The sequence below is a fragment of the Dermacentor silvarum genome, chromosome 1, assembly GCF_013339745.2.
Source record: "Dermacentor silvarum isolate Dsil-2018 chromosome 1, BIME_Dsil_1.4, whole genome shotgun sequence".
Lineage (NCBI taxonomy): Eukaryota > Metazoa > Arthropoda > Arachnida > Ixodida > Ixodidae > Dermacentor > Dermacentor silvarum.
Window position 1 is genome coordinate 306,018,908 of NC_051154.1, and position 22,361 is coordinate 306,041,268.

At 47.4% G+C, this 22,361-nt stretch overlaps 1 protein-coding gene across 1 annotated transcript in view; it reads left to right on the plus strand.

The window, feature by feature from the left end:
- Positions 1-22,361, plus strand: part of LOC119437283 (rab-like protein 6) — an 82,473-nt gene that overhangs the window by 34,704 nt on the left and 25,408 nt on the right. The window contains exons 7-9 of the mRNA XM_037704341.2: positions 1,155-1,258; positions 17,208-17,332; positions 21,059-21,372. Of these exons, the coding sequence (XP_037560269.1) occupies positions 1,155-1,258; positions 17,208-17,332; positions 21,059-21,372 (543 nt within the window). The remainder of the gene's footprint in view (positions 1-1,154; positions 1,259-17,207; positions 17,333-21,058; positions 21,373-22,361) is intronic.

A 22,361-nucleotide genomic window follows, 5' to 3' on the forward strand; every position in this document is an offset into this window, starting at 1 on the left:
TTGCGTTAATCGCCGCTCATAACACCGTGTTGGCGGCTAACCGCCTGCCTTCATAAGTGCGTAGTCGCCATCTATGGTCGCGTTGATAGCCACTACAGTTTCGTCCGCAGCGGTAGTGGCAAACAGTAGTTTCGTTCATATCTTGTTTTTTTGTCAACAGTTCATTTCGTTCACGAGTTCATATCTGCCGCCATTACCGCGCAGCGCATCCCGCCTGCGTGCTGATTGCGAACAAAAGCCACGGAGAGCATCACAAGTTGGCGCAGCGTGCACAAGATGGTGCACGCCGCGCGTCACTGCAGAATGCAATTTCGAGGTCCACTTCCTGCCGTCTTCTCACGCAAAACTCCTCTCTCTGCGTTGCAGCTGGCAAGTGGTCCTGCCCAAATGATGTTGACAGCCTGCAGATAAGAACTGTAACCTTTAGAACACTCCGGATATCTTTAGCTCTGATTGTGGGAGTGATGAAACAGTTCGGAGTAGGAAACAAAACTTGCCGGCGAATACCTGGTGATGTTACGGGGCTATTTGACGCACTTTCACCATCCATGCTGAAGTCTGATGAATCACAATCATCTTCCAAGTCTGTGTTGCTACCACCATCAAAAAATTCTAATGCAGACTCATCGAAATCCGTCAAAATTGGCTGTTTCTGAAGGGCAGCTGCGCGTGATGTCGACGTCGTGTCGGAAGCTACAAGGGCTGATCACGCCCGGCTAAAAGGCGCTTTAAACATCCCCCTGCGGTGAAAAAAAGAAACACGAAAGGGACACTAGAAAAATAGTTCCTCTTTTAAGTGCTGGATGGCGCTAGCAGTCCGAAACAGCTCCGAGTGCGGCAAAATTTTAAGTTGAAACCATCTATATAGGCGCGGACAGGAAAGTGTTCAAACACTGCGATAATATGTGCTTTTCATAGTTTTTTCTTGTTGATGTTAGGTGGTGTCGAGTCGCTAAGTTGTCTTCCAGATATGTTCCATGACTTCATCTCAAAGTTGTCTTTGTACTTGGCAACGTAGACTGTCTCCAATGCTGGCCAGAATTGGAACGCACCCATAATCCCTGCAGTTTGCAAATGTTTTTCATGGTCTTTGTCTGTATCACTGTGGCCTTGCTGTTTATTGTTTGGTCACCGCCGATCCATTGTTTGTGCAGCGGGAGAGCTTGCTGCTGCAGCTGCAGCGCAACAGCCAGGAGACAAATGCGACCAACGATGAACTGGACATGCTGCAGGAATCTGAGGAGCAGAACTATGAGTTGTAAGTGCTCGATGTGTTCAGCATCTCAGGTTTGTGCATCACTTGCATTGGTGATGTGGGATTCGCATGCATACTGGGCACTTGGTACGCAAAAAAAGGTGGTCACACTTCTTTGTTATTTACTTAGGTTTGTGAACATCGGAATGCTTCATAAGAACCACACTGCACACATAAATATCCACAGCGCTATGTACAGTGGAACCTCGTTGATACATTCATCACGGGAACCGAAAATAAAGCATATCATCCGAAAATCGTATCATCCAGCGTATTATCCAACCAAATCGTATTATTGGGAAAAGAAAAAAAATGTATCATCCCGAAAAACGTATTACGTAAAATCGTATCAACGAGGTTCCACTGTATATATGCAGTAAAAGGTCATTAATTCAAATTCTGCAGGGATGCTACGAAAATTCGAATTAGACAAAATTCAAACTAATGAAAGTCGGACAATAAATCGCTCGGTTAAGGTGCGTATATACAGTAAAACCTCGATAATTCGAACTCGGTTAATTCGAAATTTCGGTTAATTCGAAGAATTTGAGCGGTCCCGTCCTTCTCAATGCAAATTCTACCGGATAATTTGAATGGCCCGCGCGGCTCTATTCGGATAATTCGAAGTTTCCGGCTAGTAGCAACGTGCGGCGGTTAGGTTAGGGCGCTCCGTACAGTCGCCAACCGATTTTCCAAGCTCGTGGGGACTGAAAAATAGTCCGGAAAACTCGTTCGGCCGAAAAAAAAAGTTATAGTGCGGCTTAAAAAAAAATCTCTAATAATGCCCTGCCTCATACTACGCTTGGAGGGGATCGACTTGCTTGGATTTGCGCAGCAATGACGTTGTCTCCGTGTACAGTTGACACGGTGTACAGTTGACACGTACGTCACCGCGTTGGCGATCTCCGCCAACGGAGTTCGCCATGGAGATCCAAGAAACGAGCTTCGCGCCGCGTAGCTCTCGCGAAGGTACAGGAGGTAGCGCCGATCACTGAGACATGGGTCTCCGAGACACCTGCTCAGTGTACACGCCACGTTCAAAATAGCAACCGAAACTTGAGAGGAAAAAAAAAAACTCACTAAATTAACACGCGTGGTGTCAGCGCGCACGAGCGAGCGCGGCCGCCGCAGCCCACAGCGAGCGAAGGTTCGTGCGGTCTATCGCTTCAACGGAAACTGAGCGGCGAGAGCACGGCGCATACAAAAGGTCAGAACCGTCTGGAGATCGCTTTCAAGATACGGTGCGTGCGAGAAACCGCTCCGGCGCTAAGTACGCAGTTGTTAGAAGAGTACACGGGAAGAGTAGAGGTCGCCCACCCCCCTCCCTTCCTCCCTCCCTCCCTCCCTCCCTCCCATACCCCCACGGCCTTTCGCACGAGGGAGGAAGTCGCGTTTACGCTCCGCCGTGCGTTCGCTCTCCATGAAAGCGCGCGTCCCCCGCGCGCTGTCACTCGCACCGCGGCGTTGATTTTATCGCCCTTGGACTTTGTATGGATCCTCAGGGCGGCGACGCTGACGGCGAAAATCCGCTTGAAGTGTCCATATAATTGCTGTCGCAATAAAAAAAAAATCGCACAATAAATGGTTACAACGATAGTGCTGAGCGCATATTACTAAGAAAAAAGAAAAAGTGCAGTACTCTGGAGCGTTTTGTCAGCCAAGGAAGAGCGGGCATGGCCTCCGAGACTGGAGGATTGTGTGAGCTCTCTATTGATAGCGCGCGTTCCAATCTTGGAGGCTATACAGCGAGCCACTGGAATTCAAGCCAGTGCAAAATCCAACATGGCGGCCTCCAAGATTGGGTAGCGCGGCTCGGAAAGAGCGATTTAGTCCGCAAAATCGAACTTTGGGGGTCTCAATTCGTCTGAAAAATTGGGTGCGAAAATGCATGAACTCAATGGGAACCCTGATGGTGCATTTTTGAAGTCCGGAATATCCAGCAAGTCCAAATTTTTGGAGTCAAGCACCACCACGCCTGCTTTCGCGGCAGTTATTGATTCCGTGAACATCGTCCGCAACTTTGTTGAGTGCAGTGCGGGTGATATTTGTATGCTACGTTTTTTGAACCAGCTGGAGAGCATGGCACTAGGGGCGGCGAACCAGCGCGCCAAGTAATCCCGCATCGGTGATTACATTGAGTAATTTTTCTCGGACATGGAAAATAAAGGTGATTTCTTTTTGCGGCAAGTCCTTGCTTGTTTTCTTTTTTTTATTATTAATTTCGGTTAATTCGAAAATCCGCTTAATTCGAAGAATTTTCGCGGTCCGGCGGCCTTCGAATTATCGAGGTTTTACTGTAGTCTGACGTAGCGTGAATGCTTGCATGTACGCACACGCTACGTCATGTCGGCAAGAACAACACAGTGATGTGATTGCTGCTCCAATTGCTCCAAGCTGCTCCAAAGGGCAATCCTGCTACATCCCGATACATTTCCGTTAATGTGCTCCAAACCTGCTCCAAAAGGTGTTTTATGCTATTTTTGAAAGCCAACGAATCTAACAAGCGACATCATTCATCACACGCACTCGTCATGTGTGCACATGGAGGAAGTAAGAGGTGGGTGCGAGAGTAGGGCTGCAACATGTTTGAAATGTGGTGGCTCCTGCCATTGCTGAAATGGCACTTTTAAAACTAAGAGGTGAGAGCACAAAACTTTCATAATAATGCTATATGGTAAAGCGTTCTGCTGGTACAGCAAAGCCTTTACACAATGTGACTTTCATAATAACGCTATATGGAAAAGCGTTCTGCTGATACAGCAAAGCCTTTACACAATGTGACTTTCCCGTTGTTAGGTCAAGTGGTTGCATGATGGCTGAAAATTTTGTTAAATGGGAGCAAGTCGTTGCACATGCTACTGAGCTTGTTTCTCTTCGTTGCACTGCTGCCATTTTGCTGTTTTCGGCTGGTGTAGCTTAGCGAGTGAGCATTGCGCACTCCTAACGCGCTTCTGTATTTGAGTTCCCCAAATTTGTCTCTATGTGCACTTCTACAGTTCCCGCCATTTTAGTTCCCAGCCTCTTGCAAACTGGAAAGCTAAAGTAGAGATTGGAGAGGTTCGTGGTCATACTATCGTCGTGATGCTGTAGTGGTCCTACTATCGTCATCACAGCTTCATCCTCTCATTTCGTTGTCATTACTCCGTCATCATGCATGGGATTCGCGTGTTTTAGCGCCACAACTTTTTGTTGAGGTAAATAATTCTTGGTAAAAATGTGCTTGTTTTCCATTAAACTGGGCTCCCTCCTTTTGTAGTCTGTCTCTCTTGCTTCTCTCAGAGGCAATTTTGCCGCTTGAAAATATGCATTTAGATGCTCCAAAAGCTTGTTTTTCTGCTCCAAAACGCACTTTTGGCTGCTCCAAGAAGCTGCTCCAAAACGGTCTTTGCCAATCACATCATTGACAACGTCGTCTGTCATTCACCGCACTGGTGTAGCCAACGTAACCGGACACAGCCAACGCAATCAAACGTGCCTGACGTCGAGATGGTTCTTTCTCCATCTGCGCATTCTTTGCGCCGTCTGCGCCGATTCACAATGCATTGCGCGAAGAAAAAAGGTGCCCATGCCGCTTAGCCGATATCCGTTCAAAGTGTCGCCGGCGCATGGGTTGGGGATCATTCTGCGCATGCTCCCAAGAGAACAGCCGACGGCGCCTGGTGCAGCGCAAGTGGCATAGCGTGACTGGCCGCAAGCGATGCTCGCCCGCGTGCCGAAAACATCCTTTATAGTCTGACGTTTTCAGCATGCGGGCAAGCGTTGCTTGCGGCCAGTCAGGCTACGCCGCTTGCGCTGCGCCAGGTGCCGTCGGCTGCTCTCTTCGGAGCATGCGCCGAACAATCGCCAATCTGCGCGCCGCTTTGAACGGCTGTCTGCGACAGTCGACAAAGCGGTGTGGGCACGTTTTAGAGTTACCCGCGTGACGACACCAGCATCGCCAACGTGCTCCCACGCAGCACTCTCCCCATCCACGATAGTGTGGAGTTCTAATTATTGGTGGCAGTGCGGATTTCAGTGTGAATTAGCGGGATGCATTACAAATTGCTTTCAATACATTGTTGGATGGACTGCGGCGGCTACTTCGAATTATCCAAAATTTTCAATTAACCCCATTGTCATTGTTGCCTACTTGGCTGGTAGATCATGTGTGTTGTTGCTGCCGTGTTTCAAATTTCTTACAGTTCTGAATTAACGAGATTTCACTGTATATTTTTTAGAAACTCAAGTAAGCTAAGCAGCGTAACAGTAAAGATATTTCACAGTACAAACATATCTAGCTAACTACTAGAACAGTGCAACTGTGAGGCAAAAAAAAAATCATTACTCTCTATGACTGTCCCATTGTCATTGTTGCCTACTTGGCTGGTAGATCATGTGTGTTGTTGCTGCCGTGTTTCAAATTTCTTACAGCGATATCTCTATTGGGACCCGTTGTCGTGTTCACAGCAATGTGTTTTTGGCTGGGTATAGGTTTTTATATGACCTACTTCAAGAGTAATAATTTTTTTAAATGCAAGCGGAGATATTTCCATGGCAGCTGCACAATTTTAGTCTGTCCTGTGGGTTGGAACAGTCTTAACCACTAAAATATGCCACTGAAGTAGTTCACACCACAAATGGTGTATCATTGTGTGTCATATAAGGAAACCGTCAGCTGTGTTTTGTAAAATCTAGTGATTGTTGCGGCCAAACGCCTACAGTAAAGACCTGGTGATACGATCACAGCTGGTACATATTTCGGTTTGATACGAATTTGTAACATTTCCTGGCCGAAATACTGTACTTACTCGATTGTAATGAGAGTTTTTTTCCAGATTTTTGCTACCTGAAGTCGATCCTCGCGTTACAATCGAATACCGAAATTCAAGTTGTCTAAAAAGTGCAATGATGCACCCAATTCTAATCAACAAGTGAAATGTGCGAGTGAAAGCACGCGATGGACGCGTGCTTTCACGGAGAGCGAAGGCACGGCGGAGAGCAAACGCGACGTCTCCATCGCGCGAAAGGTCATGGGTGAATGGGAGGGAGGGAGGGGAGGTAACGTTTAGCTGTGGCACCAGATGCATATCTCGCGACCGGGCGCAAGGGGAACTGGTGACTCAATCTCCCACGAGAAAGGAGGACAGCAAGAAGGCAGCGCGGACGAGAGGGGGTACGGCTTCTACTCTGCGTGATTGTACTGTACTTTGCGCGGCTGCAGGCTGTCGCGCACACCGTATCTTGAAAGCGATCTCCACACGGCTTTGACCTTTGTATGCGCTGTGCTTTCGCCGCTCAGTTTCCGTTGAAGCGATAGACCGCCCGAACCTTCGCTCGCTGCGGCGGCCGCGCTCGTTCACGCCAGCGTTTTAACGGTGGTTATCTGCGGTCATCGAGTGTGATCTATTCATGTTTGCTTGTGCGCGCTGACACCATGCTTGTTAATTCAGTTAGTAAGCGAACGTGTCCAAGTTTATGCAGCCGATAGAACTACTATCCTTACTCTATATAGCTCTCTACTAATTTGCTATCACAATTGATGCTTCCTTGCGGGCGAAAGTGTGACTTTTTCATGCATCCGGTGGTCTTGCTTTACTTTAGCTTTTTTCTTCTTCATTTTTTTTTTTTTTTTTTGCTGGATGCAACGAAAAGTTTCCCCTCGCGTTACTCTCACAGTTTTATTTTTTCTTGATGTTGGCAATGAAAAGTCACCCCTCGTGTTACAATCGCGGTCGCGTTGCAATCGAATAAATACGGTACATTGCTCACAATACGAAAAATATTGACTGTTCTGAACTCGTTGCCGCGCTGCTGGGATCATATAAACGCATGAGCAACAGCGGCGGCAGCCGAGCCAGCGGAGCAACCGGCACAGACAAGCCGGCATAGCGGGATCGGGGCGGGATCCATAGTCGCCAAGCAACCGGCTACGTCACACAGCTGCACAATCTCTCATTGGTCCCCCCGGAGCGGAACCGAACCACATCACAGCCTGATGCTTGAACAGCAAGGAAGTGACGAGGACCACTGCAGCAACGACGACCGCGGCAGCAGCCTCGACGGCAAGCGCTCCCTGCACTCGACGTGCTGAGGCATTCCAGTGGCGTGCGAAGATGTTCTGAGATCACATGTTCACCTTTGTACGCCTTCCAGAAGGCGATCGTTGACGATTTGGGCAAGGAATGCTGAGGCCCCATTCAGTGGCGTGCGAAGATGTTCTTGAGATCACATGTGCACACTTTTACGCCTTCCAGAAGGCGATCGTTGACGATTTGGGCAAGGAGAAAATGCACACAGATAGTAGAACCCCTTTGATGTGTTTTTCAAGGGACCGCGAAAAAAAAGTAAAAGTAAAAAAAAAATTTTGCCCAAAATTCGGAGCAACGATTGCAATAGCAAATTAGTAGACGGCTGTATGAAGTAATGATACAGTCGAATCTCGAAGGGGCCGGAAAACTTGTTCGACATAAAAGAAGTTCGAATTAACGGAAGGACGTATTTTTGAAGTATTCGAGCACCATAGCAAGATGAACGAATGGTGCGAGTTGTGAAATTTCGCGGCGCGCAAGCGCATAGCGAGTTGCACCCCACGCCGGCCAACGCTCGGTTCCCGATAATGGCAGAAAACGAAACTTCAGGGAGCGGACGGTGCCAACATGGCGACGGGCGCGCGCGCTCGCGGAGACCGTCGAAGGTGAGGGAGGAAGACGGCAGGAAAGCGGATTTGGCCTCGGCAACTCCGCCGCTTCGGTGGCAGTGGCTTCGGTGAGGGGCTTTAGCTTTGGTGGCTCCCCTCGCCTTCTTTCTCAACTGGCTCACAGCTCCCTCACCTTCGACTGTCTCCGTGTGCGCCCGCTGGCACCGCTGTGAGTCATGCCGCAAGCGGCAAGTTGCCGCGTGTCAACGCCTTGCCGCGAGGCCACCGTGGCATGACCGTGCGGCAGCGCGATAAGATGTCCCGTGCTCTCAAAATGCGCGAGCAACATCGCGAGCGCTCGTTGTTTCATGCGAGAGACGACGATCATCGATTGAAAACCCAGCGCGGACCGGCGGCGGTCCAGTTCTGATGGCTCCGTGACGTCACCCTCGTTGCTCTTGATTGGTTCTTCATCTCGCAGCACGCGGCATTTGCGCAGAAATGGGTCTCGAAGCCATTTCGCGGCACGCCGCAAAACCCCCGATTCCTGCCGCTTTTGCCGCCGTGGCATGACGCGTTGCCGCGCGTTCTTGCCGCTAGCGTGGCCGTACCATTAGGCCACTCCCTGAAGTTTCGTTTTCTGCTGTTATCGGGAAGCAAGCGTTTGCTGGTGTGGGCAGTTCGTTGGCCGGACTGGGCCTCCGCTGCTGCATGAAGGGGTCTCTCCTAAGCTTTTGCTCTATGGCGGTGTCAGAGCAATGCCGGTCGGAGGCGCCGCTGCGTTATTCGGCGCACTGCTGAGAGCATTGTCGGTCCGCCGTATGTTCGAATTAACCGTCGCAAATGCTTTCGCGTTCGAATTACCGAGCGTTTTCGCCCATTGAAATACACATAACTTTGACGGGACCACAGTGTCAGTTCGAATAAACCGGCAGTTCGAATTAAGCGTGTTCGAATTAACGAGATTTGACTGTAGTAGTTTTATCAGCCGTATAAACTTGTAAACATTCGCTTACTAACTCAATTAACAGGCACGGTGTCACACGCACACAGGTAAAAATGAACACATCTCGCTCGATGACCGCGGAAACTCGCTGTCAAAACGCTGGAGTAAGGAAGCGAAGCAGCAGCAGCAGCAGCAGCGAGTGAATTAACCTTCGTGCTGTCTCTTGGTTCAACACGAACTGCATGTCGAAAGCACAGCGCATACTAAGCTATCCGGCACTAGGCGCACTTTGTCAACATCACAGATCGTTTTCAAGATGAGGCCCGCACGTGTGCGCACTTTGTGCATGTTGTAGATTGCCTTGGGCCCGCGCAGTTGCGGCCAGCGACGTATCTGCAATGCGCCGGTCACTTGTTGCAATGTACAAGCTGGCTGCACCGCTAAATTAATGTGACTGCCACATTGAAATGCAACGTAAGATGCAGGAACATTACAGATTGGCGACGTATCAAGCGGAACTTAATACAGTCAAACCTCGATATAACGAATCTCGATTTAACGAAATTCGAGTTTTTTATTTCCCCATCTTAGTTCTATTGATTTAACGAAACCTCAATATAACGAAATTCTCGATATAACGAAGTCATTTGCTGCAAGTGCAACTTCGTTATATCGAGGTTTGACTGTACATGGAAGTCAATGTAGGATTTAGGTCGGGATCGCGAAAACACGACGTCGCAGCCGGGAAAACGCAGCAGCAAGGAACATATCAACAGGGTTCGACTATTAGGTATTTTTTTTCTGCTAAAATAAATTAATTTTTTCTTGATTTTGTGTATGTTTTGATGATATGAACTTTGGGTGATACGAATATTTCACGCGACCCCGTGAAATTCATATTACCGAGATTTTACTGTATTTGCAAAAAGTGACTGATTGCATTTTCATAAGGCTAGTGGAAGGAATATTTGTCGGACAGTAGAGAAGGAGGTGAAGACTTTATGGGTGAGGAGCCTAATGTAAAAAATGAAGTGCTGGCACAGTCCACTGTTTCAACCTCGCCTCTTGACGCACAATGTAGAACCGAGGAAAAGAGAAAGAATCACAAATAGCAGTTTTCCAGAGTTGTGCTAGGCATCGGTGTCGCTTCTTCACACATTGGGCATTAGCGCTGTCATTCTTTTTACCTTTAGAGAGTACCAGATTTATTTCATTATAAGGTGAGGGTGCAGTTGGGGGACCCAAGAAATATAAATGAAGTGGGCACTTTAATATAAGGTGATATACAGTAGCCCAAGGATTATTCAGGCTCGGTGGGGATTGCCCAAAATACAGAATAATCGTAAGTCTGAAAAAATTAAATAAATAAATAAGACTGTTTTACCATGGCAAGAGTGTCTTGATTTCGCAAGTGTGCAAGGAAAGCTTGTGAGTGCGGTGCTGTGTGCACATGTTTGCATGTGACCACGTCAGCGTATCATTGTCATGCAGTCCCTATAGACGCAGGAAAGTACAGTCCGTTAAAATATTAAATTATAATATTGCAATAAATATTTTCATCACTGGACAATTTGGAGAGGTTCACCACTTTTCGCGAGCAGAACGATTGCAGGTTTGCAACTTTCATTGTGGAGCACTTCTCTTGCTTTATCGCGGCCCGTGCTGGCATAGACAGTAAGGGTGTATGTAGCTGGCTAATGATTCTGAGCAATAGAAACTCTTTAAAAAAAAAAAAAAAAACTAAGTTGGCTCGGACCCTGAAAAAAACTTTTGGACACATGTTAAACACACGACATGCACGCAAATATGCAGCTCACCATCCCTGGCTTGGCTTGGCTCTTTAGCTTGGCATGCAACTGCGGGAGTGATTGATGGATTAGGCCAGAAGCACGATTTTATTACTTTTGGTTTCGAGAATGCACTGGCATTGTAGAAAAACTAAAACTTCGCTCATTTTGCTTGCAGTGGCGACCAAGTTCTCGCGCCATCATACAAGCGCAGTCCAAAAGTTTGAACAGCGCGCTGTAGGGTGTCTCAAATTACAGTCATGGCACGTATAGAAGGGCTAATGGGGACTAGTGGTGATGCCGCAAATCAGTTGGAAACAGAAATTGACTCAGCTTAGTTCATTCCTAATGTAAGAGAAAAAAAAAAAACAATGAATTCAATGCATCCTAGTAAATGTCACTTTCTGGCATGTCCCACTACTGCTTTCCACCAGCTGTTCAGGCAGCACTTTAGATGGCTGGTTAATGACGACAATGATCAACGACATTCACTTTGCGTTGGTGTGATGGCGCAAATACTGCCTCACAAGCTGCCAAAGTTTATTAGTTGTTATAATTTTCACAGCCGTTTAAAATCAGGATCACCAGAAATTGGCCGTGGTGCTGGCATATTGAAACAGTAACTGAATCCATCAGCCTCGCATGCAGGGGGGGGGGTGACTTCGAGGCTAAGGATTCTGGGAAGAACCTCGCCTTATATTCGAATAAATGCAGTAATGCATCACTTTTTCCCATAATGTCTTGCTAAGTATGAGGCATGTTCCTATCAAAGAGTTCGAAGCTGGGGTTAGTTGGTTTTCATTCAATACAGTTGAATCTCCCTATAACGAATGCTGCTATAACTAAATGTCCGCCACAACGAAGATTTTCTGATTCCCAGTCAGCTGCCCATAGAAGGTAACACAAAAAAAGTATCTCCATAACGAAGGCATTTTATTCGGTAGTTCCACTTCAATGAACTTTTCGAGAACGAAACTGGGATTGAATTGAAATTGGAACTGCCGGGAGTAGTCAAATTAGAAGGCCCTTCCAAAGCTGTGATGATCGTATGTCCGCTTGAACGAGGTTTTCGCAAACGAAATCAAGTTCAACTTACCGATTTACGCCACTGCAATCCATAGCCACGCGTGGTCATCACACGCCTGTGCGAGACTGCATGGGTTCACCACAATCGCTGCCGTTTTCTGTGGTGTGTGTGTCCGGTCGAAATGGCTACGTCAACGAAGAAGTGTAAATTTCTCTCTCTTGAGAAGGCACATATGATCGCAGAGGCAGAAAGTGTAAGGAGAAAATTTCGCAGTTTCGTACGAAAGGCGAAGCATCGATTGCGATAGCATATTAGTAGACAGCTATACGAACTAAGGATCATAGTTTTATCGGCTGTATAAACTTTTAAACATTCGCTTACTAACTAAATTGCCAAGCACGGTGTCACGCGCGCACAGGTAAACATGAACACATTTCGCTCGATGACTGCGGAAACTCGGTGTCACCCACCGGGGTGGCTCAGTCAGCTAAGGCGTTGCGCTGCGGAGCACGAGGTCGCGGGATTGAATCCCGGCCCCGGCGGCCGAATTTCGATGGAGGCGAAATGCAAAAACGCCCGTGTGCTTGTGTTGTAGTGCATGTTAAAGAACCCCAGGTGGTCAAAATTAATCGGGAGCCCTCCACTACGGCGTGCCTCATAATGAGAACTGGTTTTGGCACGGAAAACCCCAGAAAGAAGAAGGAAACTCGGTGTCAACACGCTGAAATGAGAGGGCGCGCGCGGCAATAGCAGCGAGCGAATTGACCTCCGTGCCGTCTGTCGCTTCATCGCTAACTAAAAAAGCACAGCACACACGACCCTACCGGCACTAGTTGCACTTTGCCCACATTGCAGATCGCTTTGAAGATGAGGCACGCGCGGGCGCGCACTTTGTGCACAGCGCAGATTGCTTTCAAGATACGGCTGCCGCGCCGCAGCCGCTGTTGTCAACATGATGCCAACGTCTCGTCGTCTGGGAAAAATGACAATCCACTAGACCATGGGTTCTCAAAGTGGGTTCCGCGGAACCTACGGGTTCCGCAGGCCCCTGCTCGGGGTTCCGCGAGCCACTGATAAATTTTCCCTGGTCCCGCTCCCGACAAGTGTCTAAAACGGCGAACACGAGGTGCGCTTGATCCAAAGAACCTCCATTACCCATGCCCGAGTGTCAAAAAGCACATCACAGTGCGTAACAGCAACGCGCGAACTGCGCAATAAATACGCAAGCAGCTTGTAGCCACCCAACCTCTGAGAACGGGCAGCGCGCCTAAGCTTTCGCACTTGAATCTCGGAGGCCGTAACTTACCACCATGCGCCTTTCTCCTATTTGTAGATAGGGTAGGTGCCGATAGCGTGCGCACTGACCTATACGTTGGAGGGAAAAAAAAAACGCGGAGCCCGCAAATGCGCGCCGCAGAAGAGCAAGAACGGCGTAGCGTCCAACCGAAACGAAGCGGCGCAGTCCGCATCGCCGTGGTCCTCAGCGGCAATCGTACGCGGCACGTGACTGACAGCAACGCCGAAGCGCTTCGTGCCTAATTGTGCCTTTAAAGCCTTTATTCTTGCGTTTATCGCCGCGCGTAACACCGCGTTGGCGGCTAGCCGCGTGCCTCCGTAAGTGCGTAGTCGCTATCTCTGATCGCGTCGATAACCACCGCAGTTTCGTCCGCAGCGGTTGCGGCAAATAGTAGTTTCGTTTTCACTCGATGCGCGCGTCGGCTGCGTGCCTTCACAACTGCGTAGTCGCCTCCCATGGCAGCGTCGATAGCGACCGCAGTTTCGTCCGCACTTCTTGCAGCGAAAGGTACTTTCGTCTTGACTTGGTGCGTGCGTCAGCCGCCTGCCTTCTGAACCGCAAGATCGCCGTCCATGATCGCGTCGATAGCAACCGCGGTTTTGTCGACAGCGGTTGCGGCAAGCAGTAGTTTCGCTTTTACTCAGTGCAAAGCTGTCAAAGATAAAAAGCACCGGCTACATCGCGATGGACGGACAATTTGTTGGCGAGCAGCTGAGTGGCGAAAAAATAATAGGGATGTGCGCCCGTTGGTGCAAAGCGCGTCTCAGATGAAAACGCGCGCCGCGAAGGATGTCGCGAGGCCTTCGCCGCTGCTAGCGCTAATCAGTCATGAGATGAAGAGAATTTCAGCTTCCGCACCGGTCTTACGCTAAATAGAAACAAGATTTGACGATTCATTGAGTAAATAAAAGCGTGTTGACGTAGTGCAGCATTTGTTTGTTTTCTTGATACCCTCGATAATTCGGTGAAATCGGGGGGGGGGGTTCCTTGGCACTTTATGGAGCTTAGCAGGGTTCCCTGGGATGAACGTACCTGAGAACCCCTGCACTAGACATACTGATTCCAGCGACTGCTTTGAAAGTAATGGATCCTTTTGACCTCATCTTAAAAGTTAACAAAGCCCACGACAATGACATTGCGATGGCTCTTTTAACGGACTGTGAGACTCGCATAACGCCTTTGCTTGCCGTGAAGTGTAATAAATCCAGGCTTACGGACTTCTGGAAATAAAACTTCTGGTAAGCGCAAGCTTGCCAAGTTTGCCGACTTTGTCATAAATATGCAATGAAATTGTGATAATTCAAACCGCTTCATTAATTGCAACGGTGCATGTGCTGCAAAATGAGTTTCACGATCAGCCGGGCACGTGCGCCGAGTTAGGCCTCGGCCGCAATGTACGAAAAATGTAACGGCGGTGCGAAATGCATTGTCTCGTGAAGTTGACACTATTTACCGCCTTCGGTACGTCTCAAACTTTGCACCCACGCCATCGCGAAGATTTCCCAGACAGTGGTTTTGGTTTCGTTCGCGGCTTTGCCGTTTGGCGTACGTATGTACATACTAATTTGGCGTCAACGAAGTTCCTCCACAACTAAATTTTTCACGTGTCCCGTGAATTTTGTTGTAGCGGGACTCGACTGTATAGATAACATGGCAGACGACGGGGAGCTGTATAAACAGGACAGAAGTTCTGTCAACATTTTGTGGGGTCTAAAACGTGCTCTTGGGACATAGGAACAACAACACAGTAGTAGGAATGAACAGAAGGGCATTTATTGCACTTTCTATACACCAATGCCAGCTAGCCGAATCGCAATCAATGGAACATGCCGATGGGTGCTAACGAACCGAGGAAGTCTGACTCACAGTGACAGGATATAGAGCGAATATGTTTGCCCCAAGCCGGACACCAACGCCTAATTGTTCATGTTTACAGCCATGTGAATGGTGATGCATTCGAACAATTGTGTTCGTCCATCGTGGTGCCCCGCTCCAAAGCCTCTACGGGGGCGAAATGCGAAAACGCCCGTGTATTCAGAGTTGGGTGCACGTTAAAGAACTCCAGGTTATCCATATTATTCCGGAGTCCCCCACTACGGCGTGCCTCATAATCGGATCGTGGTTTTGGCATGTAAAACCCCAAAACTTTTTTTTTATCCTGTGAAGCGTGCGGATGGGCACGCGAAATATTCGCTCGCACCACCGACCCCAAGCCAAAGTGGTAGAGTCTACTCTCTTTTGCGCTAGAGGAACCTCACCGTTAGGGAGTGTTAGCAGCGAAACACTCGTGCCATTTCTCGTACTATTCTGAAACATTACTGACCGGCAGCAGTGCACAGTTACATGGTGAAGCCAGGTTACAGGAGACGCGAGAGCCATTCGGGGGAAAACAAGGTCAGGGGACTCATGTGAGTTGAGTGTCCCCACAATTTTTGTTCAGAGCCGTACAGTATAAGATGACAAGCTTGCAGACACAAAAGCACGACGCTATCTAAGTAAGCTGCTTGACCGGTCGTCAAAGGGGCGTCTTCAAATTTGTCGTGTGTAATATCTATACTCTGTAGTAGGGTATGTCCGAAAAGTAATGTCAATGAGTCAGTTATAAAAACGTTATTGATCGGATTGATACAACACATTAAAAGGTTTAAAAATAGACTCCTTCCGAGTGGATACATCACTTCCAGCGAGATTTCCAAGCATCGAAGGCGTCGCAATAGGCCTCGTCTGGAATGTCCTTTAGAAAAGCCTTGGTGCAAGCCTCTTTGACCTTGTCAACTGTCCTGAAATTATTTCTTTTCATGGATGTTTTCAAGTGTGGAAACAAAAAGAATTCTGGGGGAGCCATGTCGGGACTGCAGGGTGGCTGTGGAACCATTGGCACCTTTAAATCGACCAAAGCGGGTCACGAGGAAAGCGTTGTGGGCTGGCGCGTTGTCATGAAATTTCCAATTGCCCGCAATGTCAGGTGCAATGCAATGAACCCTTCGTTTGAGTCTCTTGAGCACTTTCACATAGAATTTGGCATTGACAGTTGCAACACGTGGTACAAACTCATGGTGGACAAGCCTTCCCTGATGTCAGAGAAAACAATGCGCATGGTCTTGACCTTTGACTTGCTCATTCTGGCCTTCTTGGGGCGAGGGAATGCCGACGTGTGCCACTCGGCACTTTGCCTTTTTGTTTCAGGGTCGCATTCGAACACCCAAGACTTGTCACCTGTGATCACATTGTCTAAAAAGTGGGGATCACTTTCACACAAGTCCCAAAATTCCTGGCATGTTTCAACTCAGCACGATTTTTGGTCGTCTGTTAAACTTTGGGCACAATCTTTGTGCACACTTTTTGCATCTGCAAATTATTCATAAAAATCTCGTGAACGGTACTTTTTTGGAATGTTTAATGTCTGTGCCACTAAAGAGACTCGAGCACCGGTCTGAGTTCAAAAGATCTCTCCCATGAGTCCCATTTTTGGCGGTGATGGTCGTTGATGGTCGTTCAGTGCGGGCTTCATTGCTGACCTCTTCACAACTTTCTAAAAAGGGCTTGTGCCACCAGTAGGCTTGACGTTCTGGCAATTAATTGTTATCAAAGGCCATCTTTATCATAGGAAAAGTTTCCACTGCGAACTTGCAGAGTTTCACACAAAACTTGATGGCAATCCTTTGTTCCAATGAGCGCTGCATTACAGCTTGCATGGGAAATGAAAACGAGTTTCACGGAAAAGCCTGTCCTTGCTCTCCAGATGGTAACAGACGACTGAGCGACCGGGAGTGCATAAGCTAACTTGCCCCTCTACCAATCCCAACCGGTCCTAGTGCGCTGCGATGTATAGTCGCTTCACAATATAATCACTGACATTACTTTTCGGACAAACCCTGGACAAACAAATCGAATCAGTTGATGGCGCATCTGTCCTGTTTATATACTTCCTGTCCCGTGCTGTTCGACATATTGCTGTTATTCATGCATTGCTCCAGGTAACCCACAATCAGCCTGATAACTGGCATAATCAGCCTGATGCTAACCATCAACAAGATACCGCTGCAGGGTCGGAACAAGGCCACTCTACAGCAAACTGTGTACGAAATTAACCGAAGTGAAATTACTGGAATAATACTGTACAGGCTTAACTTAATTAAGGAAACTTAATTTTCTCTTAGTATCCCTTTAAGTTCCTTCCATAAAGAAAAATTGCATTCATTGAGAGATTTTTGACGTTGTTATGATTATTGCTACTTTTCTGCGCCTTTTGCAATTTTGGTTTATTTCTTTTTTGCAGGTTTGTTGAAACCCTCAACAATAGGCGGCGGCAGATGGCTGAGCAGCTCTCATCAGCCTCTAAGTTTGCAGAGGCAGCAGCTGCTATGCCAAATGGAATGCCTTCCAGTGCCACCACCGCCAATTGTAAGCGAGCTGTACATCAATTTGGCACTACAGTTGACTTCCGTTAATTCGACCCTGATGGGACCGGTGAAAATGCTTGAATTATCCAGCGGGTCGAATTAAACAAGATGCGGAAAAAACAGAGTAGTACACACCATTGATTCATTTGGCAGTATTTTCCTGATGCTATCACGCCCCTTAATCAAATACACAGCCACTTTCTTGGTGTCCAAACTAGAAGACTACCATAGAAATTACATTAAAGCACCTAAACAAAGTAGGAGTCTAATGCGCACCCGATTTATTAGAAAAAATTGGCTGAATGGTGGCTGTTTTCCTAAAGTCAACTTCTCCGCAATACACCTGTGTATGCGGTAAGGCATACGAACGCCGCAAAGGCGATTTTCGTTTTCCGCACAGGCAGTTTTTAGTCCAATTTTCTTGAAAAAGGAAATAGGGTAAATATCGTAATCAGACATTTTGAACTGTGGTTATTCCTTGAAAGGCCGAAAATCGGTGTTTTCGACAGGAGATTACATGCTCGACACATTCACTGCCCCCTAAGCTCCAGCGAGAGAGACGCTGCCAGTAAAGGTGTCACCATAGGGGTCAAGTGCATGCGTGATGGCTGGTCAAACTAGAATTATCTGGTGAAGGCCAATTTTAGGGTTGAAGTAATGAAAGTTTAGGCCCATAGTGCTTGGGCACCAGCCGGGACCTTCGGTCAGGATCGAAATAACAAAAGTCTACTGTAATATAACTGTGTAACTGTGTTTACTTGTCACAGTGGCTCGGTGGTTATTGCAATCTGCTGCTAAATGCAACACCATGAGTTTTATTCCTCATCATAGCAGCTGCATTCCATTAAGGGCAGAATGCACAAATGCTTGTGTACTATGCTCCGAGTGCAAATGAAAAAACCCCAAGATGGTTGAAAATGATTCGGCGCCCCTTGCCCTCCTACGTTGGCATGCGTGTCAAACGGCAAGCCGCTGTGTGAAAATTTAATGGTTGTACCTGTAGACCACGTTGGAGATAAGGTGTGACATCACATGCACGCGCTGGGCTGATGGCCACACCCATGAAGATGAATTTGGGTCCGCCGGCATCAGCTGGCAGCTACCATGAACGCCTACCAAGTTAATGTGTGCACTTCCTGCATGGAACTGTATACGCTCACGTGTGAGCATAAAGCCTAAATAAATAAATCTCCAAACTGGTTTTGCACAGCCCACAGCCTCGACTGAGAGCATTTGTAGAGTCAAGGTCACGTGAGTAGTATCTGTACTTCATGACGATACATGACACTTGTGTATGCTTGGGACAGCGTGAAATGCACCTGGAGCCTCAATCACACAAACTTTCCGAGTACTGTCATTCTCATTATGAGATGCAAATGAGAGTGTATGGCCAAAAGTGCTACAAGACTGCACGGTGGTGCCGACATACAAAAAAATTGGTGAACTAAACAGCACTCCAAAATTACTGGTACATATTTGGTCAACCAATTTTTCACATGTTGGTGCCTTCATGCAGTCTTGAAGCTCCTTGGGCTACGGGCTCCATGTTGCAATTCATATTGAGCATGATAGTACATATTAGTACACTCAAACCTCGGTATAACAAAGTTGAAGGGGAGCTGAAATGACTTCATTATATCCATTACTTTGTTATATCCATCATTGCCTTTTACTGCGTAAACCCAGAGATAGGGACAGCACGTGGCACACAATACAGCACGCCAGGAGAACACCTATGGAGGAAACCCACGTATGACGCCAACTACGCCACTGATCCAGGCTGATCTGCCACTCTCACGTGGCTCAGCAGGCTTTGCTGTGTGATCAAAGAGGCTAGCGAACCTCACCACGCCGGCTTGGCTTGGCCAGCTCGTGGCCTCTGAGGTTGCATCGATGCCAATGCGATCTCGAAGGCCATGCCTAGCTGTACTAGCCCGCGCGGCGTGCCGCAGAGAAAGAAGTGGATGCACTGGTCTTTCACACAGTTGTTCTAACTTGAGTTCATATTCAATGGTTTAGTGAATAGTCTGGGCAAATGTTTTATGAAAGGTGTTAATTACAGTTACTAACCTAATTGAAGGGGCAAAAGTCGGAAGGTTGAGGTCTTGGAACCCTTACACATTACTCGTTCACAAGGAACCGAAAAGGTGGTATTTGAAATGAGAATGTTGAGGTTTTGAAACTGCCGCAGTTTTCTTGTTTATCTTTTGTCCATCTATCTTTACTGAAATGTTCTGTGCGACACACCGCTCGCATACACTTTTCTTTTTTTCATTGGCCACTACTACCTAGTAGGGGCCATTATACAGTAAAACCTCGTTACAAGAGACACTCAAGGGACCCAGGAAATGTGTCTCTTGTAACCAAGGTCTCCTTGTAACCAAAAATTCTAAAAACACTGAGCAGTCGGACTAGATCACTTTATTATACATCAGCATCAAAGTGCATTTAAGCACATCTACGTACTACACATCTACAGTTGTACATACTTACGTCGTACCCACGTCAGGGGGCGGCATACCGCATTTGTTCGATTATGCTTAAGGTGGGAGTGCATTTCGAGAGACCTCCCACCTCTCCTCCAGAAAGAAAGAAAGAAGAAAAAAAGTATGCACGCCATTTATAAGGTGATAAAAATGTGCCAGGAAAATAACTTCATCTGTGGAACCCCTATTTATACGGCCGCGTGCTAGCCATGTGCACAAACTCCGTACCGTACAACTCCTGGGGAGTCTAATGTCCGCTCACAGACGAACGTAACATGAGACGCCGCGTTCATTTGTCTTTCCTTTTTTTTTATGTCGGCAGTCTTTAAACGCAGCACGAGCATGCTTTTATGACGGTTGCCCTTCTGCTGTTCAGTTTCGCGCAACCTACTAACCGCACGAGCGGAGAAGCCAGGCGGGGGGATGCGAACTGTGGATGGGGCGATAGCCGCACTAAACAAAAAGCGAGCGAAGAGCGAGGTGCAAAGTCCGGACATGGTAAAGATTCACAGCAAGATAACCGGGCTGGTCGTGCATCCGCCGTGTCCGCTCCGCACTGTTCGGCTCCCGACAATTCGAACAGAGCTGTCTCATTGAAACATGGCGATGGCTCCGGAGTTCTACTACCAGCATACGAAGCGACCAGCGCCGCGGGTGCTGCGACGGAAATCCAACTCAATGGTACTCTGTTGCAGAGTCAGTGAGGGAGCGTGACTGCGATTATAAAAGCATAATGACATAAAGTTCGGTGCAATTTGTAGTCACAACCATATGAGGAATGACATCCAGCTGCGGAACGGAACAGAATCGACCCAAGGGAATGAGAATTGCAGTGCGTACCAGTTAGTACGACATCGGCCGCGTTGCGGGAGCGTGTCTGGGTTATGTCTCTTCTAAATAGTGAATAATTTACTCTAGGGATCTAAAAAAGTTGTCCTTAGTAACTGAGTGTCTCTTGTAACCATGTCTCTTGTAACGAGAGTTTACTGTATATGCTTTACCCCAACTTTCACAACAACTTAACACAAAATTAAGTGGTTTGCCACTGTTGAAAGCTGAAATTGCAGAACCCAGTTTGAAAGCAGCCAACTTAGACTAACTACCCCTGTTAATGTGTCAATTTGATTTTCTTGTCACTGAGACCTCAATCGGAGAGCTGTGATGGTTGTGCTAGGTGTGATTGTTGGTTGGCTGGTATGATACTTTCTTCAAGTGGCGTTTATACACATATAACTGTGCAGTGGTGGGAGAGGCAGGCCGGAGACCTTCTGTTGGTGCCAAGGTGGGAGCAGCACCCTCACGAAGCGTGTCAGTGCCTAGTTCGCTGGGACACGAAGCACAGAGGGCAATGGTAGGAGCTACATTGCATCCACCACAAGTCCAACAGCAGCAGTCGCGGCTGCAGCAAACGCAGTCACCCAGAAAGCCAGCTGTTTCACCTACAATTGAACAAGGATACCATGTCCAAAAAGCATCACCAACTGCATCAAATAGTGATGCTGTTGCTTCTGCTAAAGCATCATCAGGAAGTGCACCATCACCGACAGTATCAGTGGTAAGTGTGCATTGAGGATGTGAAATTCAAATTGCTGTTTCATTTTTTAAAATAATCTTATTTAGCTTATCAAAGCAGAAAAGCTTGATCACGGAATAAGACTTACTTGTACAAGGATGACTCATTGACATGTTTTTGTGGGGAGGGGTAAAATGAGTGGGATGAAAGTCATGGGGAAGGGAAAGCATGCTTTCAGGGGGTATGAATCACAATGAATGTACAGCCAAACACCTTTATAACAAAGTGCTTGGGGCTTCCTGCGTTATGCAGGTCACTTCGATGTATAGGTCGTGCACCGCGCTACTCACAATAGAACAGGGACAGAATTATTCCTTCGTTATACAGGTCATTTCATTGTAGAGGCGTTCGTTATAGAGGCACTCGACTGTACTAGTATTTTCAGCTTCTTGGAAAAAGCTAAGAGAGTCGTCATAGGCTGGGCCATCGTCTGCCAGTCATATGCACCCATCAAAATCTGACATCTGCCTATTGAAGGAGTGATAAATATTCTAAAAAAAGTGCTTTTTTTTACTGCACCAGAAGTGCGAGGTTCACAATGCACATGTTCTGTCTGCATCTGTATCGTGTAGCCTCTGACTTGCTTAAAAATTTTCACAGACGTACTGTGCAGTGAGTATAGACTGACAAAATTGTCTCGGAAGTGTGCTGGAGTAAGTAGGACAGCACTAATATTTAATGAAGTTGACATAATTGCTCAGGCAAATGGCTCTATACAACATAGAAGTGTGTTAGTGATTTGTGAATAGTTGCTGCTGAGAGAGAACGTATGTAATTTGCATAAACCCAGCGAAATCATTGTACATTCTGATGTGGGTCTTAAAAAGCACCATGTACAATAAGAAGTAACTAGTTAAGAGCACAAATAGCAAGGTATGTGCTGGGGTCAGTGCTTGGTGCGGCATGGCACCTGGGGAGAATATGACATCAGTGGCAATGAATAGAATAGCGCACAGATGCTTGAGCAACAG